Source organism: Perna viridis, chromosome 13, assembly GCF_037379345.1.
Source record: "Perna viridis isolate PV_CMFRI_1.1 ecotype Kerala chromosome 13, ASM3737934v1, whole genome shotgun sequence".
NCBI lineage: Eukaryota > Metazoa > Mollusca > Bivalvia > Mytilida > Mytilidae > Perna > Perna viridis.
This window is the reverse complement of record NC_142457.1, coordinates 16459242-16470372: the sequence shown is the minus strand read 5'-3', so window position 1 is coordinate 16470372 and position 11131 is coordinate 16459242. Positions and strand designations below refer to the sequence as shown.

The following is an 11131-nucleotide window of genomic DNA, read 5'->3' as shown; positions in this document are numbered from 1 at the left end:
GATGGATACACCATAACGATCCACGAGTTCATGATGACGACCATAAAACTTCTGTAGTGATGACTTCAATCTTGTAGCAACATAACCCTGTTCCAGAAGCCTATTTGTTAGAGTTCTAGCGCGGGATTGTTTCTTCGGTGCATTGAATATATCTAAGCAATTGGGAGCTGACTGAATTATACATTGATCTGTTACAGTATTTAATTTCTCTTTTTTTCAGGATCTTAAGAGCCAGACAATGACAATGACAGGCTACTTTACCTTTGTAAGAATATGAAATACGCTAATCTCACTGGAAAATTAGCTTTATACATGTTTCATTAGTCGTCATGACTCAACATTCTACCTATCTATATAGGTCCCGAACCGTACTTAATTACCAGGTTTTACTGTGTATTGTCGTTTTGTATATAATAAAAATAACTGAAACTGTGGTCGCCTTTATGGAAACTTTGATAAAATGAAAAAAAAAGAAACATATTCAATGTAGTTACACAGGCAAATATGCCACACATGAGAATCACATGGTTTGCGTCATATGATTATCATATAAATCGAGCAGCATATGATAATCATATGTTTCGGTTTATATATGATAATCGCATGATTTCACAAACATATAATTGTCATATGTTTTCGAGCCAAAATTAACATATGAGAATCATAGGATAATCATATGACTATCATATATTAAATATCATATGATTGTCATATGATTACCATATGATTATCATATGAATCGAGAACCATATGATTATCATATGTGGCACATTTGGCTGTAGAGAAGAACTGATTTTTTTCATTGCGCATGTAAAGGGTCAACCGTAGCTTAATTTCAATGTTCCATTTGTATTTCATTCTAAAATATAGCATTTAAAAATTAAATTGAAAAGTTACCCGCTAATAGTACGATTTGCCCTTTCATAAATGTCTTCTGATGGTTCTGAAAAAACACAGCATATACATGTATGTAAATATGATTACGAAAAAAAGCTGTTTTTTATCATTTTAAAAACAAATCCAAAACATAATCATATAAAATTACTAAAATTAACTTTTTCTTGAAAAAAAATACATGTAATATCATCATTACATTTTTACATACCGTCGTCCATTTCCATATTTACTTAATAAAATAAGCTTACATGTATATTTTGCAGTTATGGGAAGATCCCCGCCTTGATTGGGCCACTGATGCAACGTACAATTCGATACCATATATATTCAGTACTTCCGACTACACATGGCGGCCGACTTTGATAATTGCCAATTCGTAAGTCATGTATTTCTGTACTGTACATTGAAACATGTCTGCCAGTCTATTTTATAAAATCCCTTATAAAGCTCGATTCTTGGTGCCCTTGATTACTCTTTAAGTAGTTGTCTTCGTAAAAATTATGCAAAATCTGTAAAATGTGATTACCCCCCCCCCCAAAAAAAAAAAAAAAAAAAAAAAAAATATTTTTATTCTTGTACTTAAATTGTGTTATGAGTCTATATTATGAAATGTGTAAATATTCATTCAAATCTGTCTGCTCTTAAAAGAAAATATCAGAAATGTAACTGTATGTAGGCTTTTCACCTATGAATCACATTTTTTGCATGGTTCTTAGCTGGAGTGCTACTTACATGTTCTTAGAATGTTGGTTAACCGCGAACATCTGACAAAACCCAACAAATTTCAAAGCCCGAAATGGTTTGCTATAGACACGTTTCACAACATAATTAGGTTCAACGTAGGCAGTGATCAGTCTAATAAACAGGAGTATGTTCGCTTTAATCACATGTATATCTAATTCGGTCTAGAATATCGACTCCATTCAATCACTATAGATACATGTATTACCTGATATTTAGTATAATGTGTATTTAGTTTGACGACAAAACCATTTTAGCAGTTCTACCAAACATGAACATTAGCGCAAAATGAAGCTTAAATTGTTAATGTTTCTGTTTACATTCATGACAATATTAGGTGTTTTTATTACGTCAATGTTAGCCAGATTGGAATAGTTGATATGAACTGTGGTTCTTGCTCGTCATATAAGGTTCAAAATGATAAGTTAGACTTTGATTCAGACATATAATTCCTGTCAAATTGCATGTGCATCTATTTCATATCCTTAGAAATTATGAAAGAGGGTTGTAGAGGATTTTCAGGCTTTAATTTGCTCATTTTTGGCAAAATTTTGCACAAAATCAACCCAATTTTTACTCAAAAGGGGCGTGTATTAAATAAAGTTGATTTTGCATTTTAACACTTTTTGTTTCTGCAGTAATGAACAGAATATATTGAACTGCATAACATACTTTTTCAATATAATGATTTGTTTGTAAGAATGGACATAAACTGCCAAAAAGTACAGATAATTTTGTGTTGAATATGGATATGGTTATGAAATGTTATGAAAGACTAACCTTTTTGTAGTTTGTCAACAATATCAGTACTTTTGAAAAGCAAAAAAATGAACTGTATTTTGTAATAAAGCATGTTCAAGAAATAACACTTTTCAAGATAATTTAGCTTTAATTCTTTTTTAGTTGAATAATTTAATACATAAAAACATGCATATTCGTTATAAAATCTAATAAAGTAATAAATATACTTACTAAATGTGACAAAGCATTGGTTATTACCTGCTTATAAATAACAGAGATGTAAAATTATTTGAATTCTATAGCTTCATTTAATCTACGCATACATTTGTACTTTCTGGTATCTTATCATAATACCTCTTTATACACATGTACCCGTTTTTTTATGTATGTAATTGTATTGATTTACAAACAAAAATCCTATGGGACAAAAATAAACCCATGGGACAAAACAAAATCCCATGGGACAAAAATAATCCCATGAGAGAAAAAAAATCCCATGGGAGAAAAAAAAATCCCATGGGACACAAACAAATCCCATGGGATTTCATAAAATTCCATGGGATAAAATAATCCCATGATTTTAAAATTGTAACTATAAGTTTATTTTATCAAATATTGTAAAATATAATGCATTTCATTAAATCCCATGCGAATCTGCATCCAATGGTTACTCACATTACATGGTAGGTTGAGAAAAAGTGGCGCAAGATTTGCAATTCAGAGTTATGCAAATTTAAATTGTCTAGTGTTTTTAGTTGGGGAAAACGTTTGATAGTTCATTACCTTTGACTCTGAAAAATATTTTTGCCACATGCTTCAACAACTTTAATATAACAAAATTCTAATCAATAAAGCCTTAATGTATCAAAACAACTTATAACAAAATATTTACTTTGTTGGAGCATATGGCTCATACATGTATTAACCACTTGAACCATCTGTACACCCAATCGCAGCTGTAGATCCGGATGTCAAAAGAATAGGCCTGCAGCAGCGCTACGCTTGTCGTAAAAGGCGACTAAATAATGCTCAGAACCTTAGCCGGGGGCTAGGGCGCTCTGCCCACAGAGCAACTGGGTTGTGTACTCCAGGTGGTGGAATGGGGTACCCCTGGTATGTTACATGCTGGGGTTGTCAGGCTATAATACGGAAAACCTGACCGCAAATCATAGTGGTGCACCGTGCACCTTGCACGTTAAAGAACTGTGGTATTCGATAGGAGTAGGAACCTTTGCGCTCCACCACAGGAGGCTAAATTGCCCGACTTTGCCCATCCCTCCCTTTTTCTAGTATCAATAAAAATGTGTCGACAATATTGAATATTGTCCTCGTGTCCCATCCATTTTTTTTTATTTCATCATCATTTCATTTTGATTTTATGATCCATTTCATGTTCAAGCTGATTATAGCTGATATATTGCTGCTCGTACGTTTAACTCCAACAATCAATCAATCAACCAAATCGCAGCTTCTCGGCCAATCTCGTTGGTTCCCAGTATTACCGAGATTGGGCGAGGATGTACCGATTGCTGCAAACGTCCTAATTGCATAGGATGCTTTGTGAGGTCAGCTTGACGCTGAAAAATTATAACTGTTACAGATCGTAATACTTTTCGTATGAATTTTTAAACGAATATACCACTTTCTCAGAATGTGTAATCTCTTGAAAGCACTAAACACAACTAGAAAACAATCTCGAATCCTGAAACAAACTGCTAAAATAACGTTATTTATTTCAATTTATACACTGGTTTTTAGGAAATAAAAATGACTGCAAATTCTACAATGTTACAATATTTTAAGTATCATTCTGTGTAAGAATCAGGCAATGGGTGGCACATCATTTTCCCCAATTTAGTCTTATTTGCCTAATATATATTCAGTACGTCTAGAAAACAACCAAACAGCTATTTAAGTTAATCCTGATGTATCTGTGACGTAGATGGTTTTTTTACATGTATTTAAGGTATATCAATATCTTAAAAAGACAAATTTTACAAACACTTTGATGGTTATTTCTGGTGGTTATCAGGTATAATTAATTGTTTAATGCAGTAAAATCTCTGCGTTTTTTCCTTCGTGTACCACACTTTATATGAATGCATTTTGCCCGATTCTTAGACGGAGAAGTACTTAAAGGTTCTTCACTTTTACAAAGTGTATTCGATTGTTTCTGAGTTGTATACAGTGGTGAATGTACGTTGTATTTTGCTATTAAATGTGCACCTCTCATATTACCTGTCAGCTTTGCTAATAATGATATTTGTACTACATTGTACATCAGAAATGTCATTGTTGATTTTCTACATGTACGCCTAATTTTCTTATTAGCATACTTTTCTCACGAACTTAAAATGAGCCAGTGTTGTTAAATACAGATGAGATCAGTTCTAACCTTTCAGGGGAACTGTCAGAAGAGCCGGCTCTAGGACAGTTGTAAGGGATCATATAAATGGTTCTTTTGTCAGTCTTTCTAACAGTTCTACATGTACTAGCAAAACCGGCTCAACAAGAACAGAGGTACTACTAGAACCAGCTCTTCTGACAGCTCTAGCAGAACCGACGATAAGAGGACATTTCTAATAATAGAGCCAGTCCTACGAGAGCAGTTCTACTAGTAGAGGCGGCTCTGCTAGAACTGAGAGTTAAAGAGTTGGCTCTATAAATAATCTGAATTTGTCAAAGAAATGTTTCTTTTTCTGGCAATTATAGGACAGTTTTGTGAGAGGTTAAAACTGATTTAATCTGTAAGAAGAGTGTCAGTACGTTCAGTTAAGCGATAGACCTACATGTAGGGTAAGGGACACAACTCTTACAAATCATTCATTCGGAATGTTTGTATTCGCCATTTTACAACAATCTCATGTAAGCATCAAGGTAACTTGGTCTTATATCATTCTGTTTCAAAGGAAAGCTTAAAAAGCTTTAGTGATATTGAATATAATACAAACATAGCAACGATTTTAAGAGTTATGTCCCTTACCCTTGGGACTACCTCCTCAATAACATATTTCTTTTAGAGAAATTGGAGTTTCGATTATTGACGATGATACCAATATGATGCGAGTCATAAAAGATGGAACCATAGATTGGACCCAGGCGATGTATACGATTACTGGATGTACTATGGATGTGACCTTTTACCCCTTTGATACGCAGGTCTGTTCCCTCGAAATTACTTCCTGGTCGTATACGGACGGAGAAGTGGACTTTGATTTTAACGATCCCGATGTTGACATGAGTTTCTATGCACAAAACGGAGAATGGGAATACGTTAAATACAAAGCTTCTATAACAACTGTATCAAGAGGTTTTGCGTCTCATCCGATGGCAATTGTAGAGTTTAGTTTCCGACGTCGACCAGCATTTCTGGTCACTTCTATTATTCTTCCAGTTATAGCCATTGCATTTCTCAGCAGTTTTATTTTTACTCTGCATCCAGATTCTGGGGAAAAAGTAGGATTTTGCCTGACGGTGATGCTTGCTTATGCTGTATACCTTACGCTCGTTGCTGACCATATGCCAACAACATCTACTAGTACTTCTGTACTGAGTGAGTACACTTTCATGTTTTTCAAAGTCTTATTTAAATGATCGCATAATGCAATGTGTATTCTTGTAGTTGACTAGAATGACAATTAACACAAATTTAAAATGCAGGTTATTGAGTATCATCGGTTATTTAAATTACCCAATGACGGATCCAGAGGGGTGTAGGGAGTTGGTGACTCTCTTCTTATTGGATGATTTGTCAGTTTCATGTGAAAAATTGACAAAAAAGGCAAACAATGTCCTGGTACTCCTCCCTCCCCCACATTTCTGACCAACCTTAGCTGGCACCTACTTTTCAAAGGTTCCGGCCCTTTTACTTTTGTGCTTTCGAGCTTATGCCACTTGACGTCTGTATTTCTAAGATACTGCAAAACTACATAAAATATTACATATTTAAAGGCAGAGATATTACTTTGTGAGTCAACTCACAGTTCTGATCATGTCTTAAAAGTTTTTTTTATATTTTGTTCTTGGTTTTTTTTCCAAATCGTTACTACATGTACATGTACATGTACCTATTTGATATAATGGGTTTTAAAGTCATCACAACTTGCTAATAATAATTTCTTTTCAGTATTAAGCTTCTTTTTAAATATTTTCCAGATGTTTACAACTTGGTCATCCTGTTTGCCAGTATAGGCTCGATTCCGATCACACTTTTTGTTCTCTATTGTAACCATCGACCGGAAGACGAACCAATACCGAAATGGGTCAGAAAGTGCACGCTTCGGTTTAATCGGACTTTGAATATATGTTGTTCAAGTAAAGAAAAAAACGAAGTCAGAGTTATTGTAATGACGCCCATTGACAAGAAAGAAAATACAATGGTCGACGAACCAAGAAATGAAGAGGATTTGGACTGGAAAAAAGTTTGTAAAATTTGGGACATGTTTTTCTTCCGAGTGTACATAGCATTTGACATCATTTCTACCTCCATAATGATTCTATCCTTAATAATTGGATATTGCATTTATTATAACCCCTCTTCATAATAATCGTATATTGATTGTTACGTGAATTTTTATTGGTTGATTATTTACGTTCATCTTTTATGAACAGCTGTCGTGTATGAATTCATGATGCAGTGAAGCAGTACTTGGCTCAATTAATTTTCAAAATTTTACACAAAGAGTATATAAGGAATGAAAACTTCTAATATGACGTCTTCATATCGTCAAACAGTATATGTCGGTTCAATCCCACCTTTAGCATCAGTGTTGAAAAATCGAATATAAATGCCGTACCCATGTTAAAATGATTACAAATCTACCCCTTCCATGAATTATTTCTTAATTCTAATGTGACCTATTTTAACGGCGTACAGTATATGTCGGTACAACCCCACTTTTAGCACCTGCGCACTGTCTCCTTTCTTTCGCTGTCGCTTTGACACATAAAAAAACCCACTCATTTAAAAATATTTACGCGATGATTTAACGGTTTAAATGTCACCTAATTGAAATAAACTATATAAATACACACATTTAACACATACGATGACATACAATGTAAATATACTGTTGAAATTTAATCCAAATTCCATACGGGTGAAGTTAAACGGAACAGCCGTTATTTTGGCTACGCCTAGGGAAATTTTTGTCACAAAAGTACCGTATTTGTCATATTAGAAACGAAATAATTTCTTCCGGGGGTAGATTTGTACTCATTTTAACATGGGTTTGGCATTTCTATTCTCATTTAACACCTCGCTCGGTGTTAAATAATCGAATATAAATGCCGTACCCCTGTTAAAATGATTAAAAATCTACCCCATCCACGAATTATTTCCAAATTTTTCTAGGATTTCATCGCAGTATATGATTTCACCAACTCGCTCATAAATCCTTAAATTTGTTCATATTTTTTGTTGAGTTGGTTATATTTATAAACAGCAATGAAATTTTCAAAAGTAGCTTTTATTCTTTTAATGGTTATAGAAATTGTACATGTAATTGAATCTTGTTTTGTTTTTATTTAATCGACCCCCTTTACAAATGTATACGGTACGTTAAATATTTAGTATCTTTTCATTTCACATGTTGTATGAGCACAATATAATGAATATATCTCAAAAATAATTATAATGAGCTTACATGTTTCTCGTCATCTCTTTTCCTGCCAATTATAAGTTTCGTTTAGTTTGATAATAAACAGCCACCAGCATTCTTCAATATTACACGGAACACTGGCCAACATAAATGTATCCGTCTCCGTCATTATGTCAGGTGAGAGAAATAAACGTGAACTGCTCGATAATATAAGTTTAAATACTGCTGCTTGATCGTGAATGGAGGACGTTTAAGATTGTGAACCACTAATTATGAGCTTTTTAGTTCATTTTTGTTACTCTTTTAACGATTACAGCATAACTGTAACTCATACAAACGGAGCAGGGGTGTCCTTCAAAATGGTCACCAATTACAACTGATATGAAGTAAATTGTTGATTTTACTAAACAATTTTTTTCAGAAAATCCAAAGGGAACACTTCGCCCTATGCATTTTAACAGCGAGGTGAACACATTTTTCTTTAGATTTAAAAATTTTCCTCAATTGATTAAGAAATTAAAGATTAAAATATGTATTCTTATTGAAGAAAACATTTAGATGTTGTGTCATGCGTTTTTTTTTTTTTTTTTTTTTTTTCATTATTTTTATTTTTTATTTTGATATACTACGTGAAATTGACCAAATTATAACTTAAATGATCGTGAAGGAGGCGGTTAAGAATTGTTTCAATCGTGAACCATTTACTTATTTAGAGTACAATTACAAAAGATGCATCGGCTTCTGTTTGATTTAGTTTAAACATATTTGATTGTCAGTACAATAGCTTGTTTGTTTGTTGGGGTTTAACATCCGAGCAGCAATATTTCAGCTATATTCAGACGATGAACATGAAATTGATAATAAAATGAACATGAAATGATGATGAAATGAAAAAGGGATGGGACACAAGGACAATGGGGTCGACAAATTTTGATTGCCACTGGAAATAGGGAGAGTTGGGTAGGGTCGGGCAATTTAGCCTCCTGTGGCGGAGCCCTATGGTTCCTACTCCGGGAGAATACCACAATAGGGTTCTTTAACGTGCGAGGAACATGGCATTTTCCCACCACGGTGCACCACTATGGTTTGCGGTCAGGTTTTCCGTATTATAGCCTGACAACCCCAGCATGTAACACGCCAGGGGTACCCTATTCCACCACCTGGGGCACACATCCCAGTTGCTCTGTGGGCAGAGCGCCCTAGCCCCCGGCTAGGGTTCTGAGCACTATTTAGTAGCCTTTTACGACAAGCTTAGCGCTGCTGCAGGCCTATTCTTTTAACACCCGGACCTGCACGGGGAGTCAGTACAATAGCAGCAATTGGATAAAGCACAAGTAATATATGTACACGTAGGACCTAAACCTCCTTTTTGACTACGTTACATACGTTTCATTACATCGTACATTTTGTACTAGTACACGCACCTATACATTTAAATGAGAAGACTTCATTTTGTGTGTCGCTTCTCTTCCTTCCGCGATAAATTAGTCATCATTGTGTGCTATAGGTACCATGCATAGTCGCATTTGTCGCGAAGTGGGGAACGTAATTATCTTGTTTTCAGTTTCTTGTTCTTGTTCTTATTATCACTACATACATTGTATTTATCTCAATTAGTAACTTTATAGTGGAGACAAGCCCCTGTAAAATATGTATGCTACATATCTGTTATCGTGCAGTAACCCTTAGTTTTATCAAATTTATATATACTCTTACGTATGTAAAATATCCTTTCATTGTCTGTCTCAAACTAAATTCTAGCAGAAATCAAAAGAATGTAATACAAGGACAAAGACCAGACATCGGAAACAGACACACACAACAAAGAACATGAAATAACCAAAATAATACATACAAAATAACAAAAGGAAATAAACAACTTGGACCACTAAAAACTGAGCGCACAGAACCAGTGCACGGGTAGGGTAAGCGTCCTCTACTTTTCTAGATACACTCGCTGAGTTGCTTATAAAAAGTAAAGTCCAGGTTGACGAAGAGGAGAGGAAAACTATGACAACGTTGAACAAATAAGTTTTCATGATAGATGGATACATATCGATCCACGAGTTCATAATGACCATAAAACTTCTGTAGTGATGACTTCAATCTTGAAGCAACATAATCCTTCCGCGTTTGTCGTATAGTTTGGTCTATAGTTTTCCTTTACCATCATTCTCTAAGTGAAGGGCAAGATATGGGGCTGATCTCAGAGTGTCTGTAATTTCATTTATCGCAAGTTATTTGGTGTGGATGCGATGTATCAAATCCCCGAAACTAGGATTGTTTCACGATAATACATGTACGTCAATTTCATAGCGGAAACTTAGATTATGTTTCTTTTTTTGGATCAGATCAGCTTTAAAATCAGCCTCATAAGAGTCAAGGAATACATGTAGTTCAACAAATAGAGGAGCACTATTTGTTTCCATTGGATTGCCGACGTTTTTTGTTTGAAAACGCGTTCACCACACTGGACAAATAAAAAAAATATTTTAAAAATATCTTGAAAAGAAAAATTAATTAAGGAATATAAAGGGAAATAAAAGGAAGTAAAAATGTTTATAAAATGATTTTACTCGCTTCGAAGAAACGTATGTGAATAAGAAAGAACAGAGTAACTTTATTGCGCATGGTAACCTTTATGATATGCTTGCCACTTAACGTGGTAGGAAATGAGTGGAACTGTTCATGAAATATGCGAAAGGTTAATTGATGAAAGAACGATTTCGAATTTTATATCCTGATAAGATGATATTCACTTCTTTAATCAAATGATAATTTGAAATCTATTTCTGACGGATATTAAATATCTTTAAAAAAAACTTCATTGTCATGCCTTTGTTTGACGACCAACGGTTTCAAAATAGATTTTTAAGCCAAAATGACAAAAAAAACTTAACGAGAGATACGATCATTGAAAGCGCATACATTTGTACATGCACATGCATTTCGAAATCTTGATAGAGTTGGCATTGAACACTTGAGCAATTCATTTATGCAATACATATACTACAACAGCTATTAAAACAATAATTGAAGGTTCAAAGACGGATCTGTCTAATTCAGTTAGTTATCTTCTTCAATGTGTTGCAGTTACAAAACAATGACAGCAAAGAATGATCGGCTTAACCTTTGGAATAAAAGGGGACTGA

The 11131-nt window shown here is 34.2% G+C and overlaps 1 protein-coding gene across 1 annotated transcript; it reads left to right on the top strand.

The window, feature by feature from the left end:
• The first annotated feature begins 223 nt into the window (after positions 1 to 223).
• On the top strand, positions 224 to 7932 carry LOC148599746 (neuronal acetylcholine receptor subunit alpha-3-like). Its single transcript, XM_088557777.1, has 4 exons — positions 224 to 265; positions 1161 to 1273; positions 5400 to 5932; positions 6535 to 7932. The coding sequence occupies exons 1-4, from the start codon at positions 239 to 241 to the stop codon at positions 6921 to 6923; spliced, it is 1062 nt and encodes a 353-aa protein (XP_088413903.1). The 5' UTR covers positions 224 to 238; the 3' UTR covers positions 6924 to 7932.
• Positions 7933 to 11131: the final 3199 nt, after the last annotated feature.

Excerpts from the sequence above, each read along its gene's own strand:
- LOC148599746 (XM_088557777.1), top strand. The coding sequence starts at position 239 with ATGACAATGACAGGCTACTTTACCTTT. Across the intron at positions 1,274-5,399 it reads ACTTTGATAATTGCCAATTC|AGAAATTGGAGTTTCGATTA; the intron begins GTAAGTCATGTA and ends TATTTCTTTTAG. Across the intron at positions 5,933-6,534 it reads TACTAGTACTTCTGTACTGA|ATGTTTACAACTTGGTCATC; the intron begins GTGAGTACACTT and ends AATATTTTCCAG.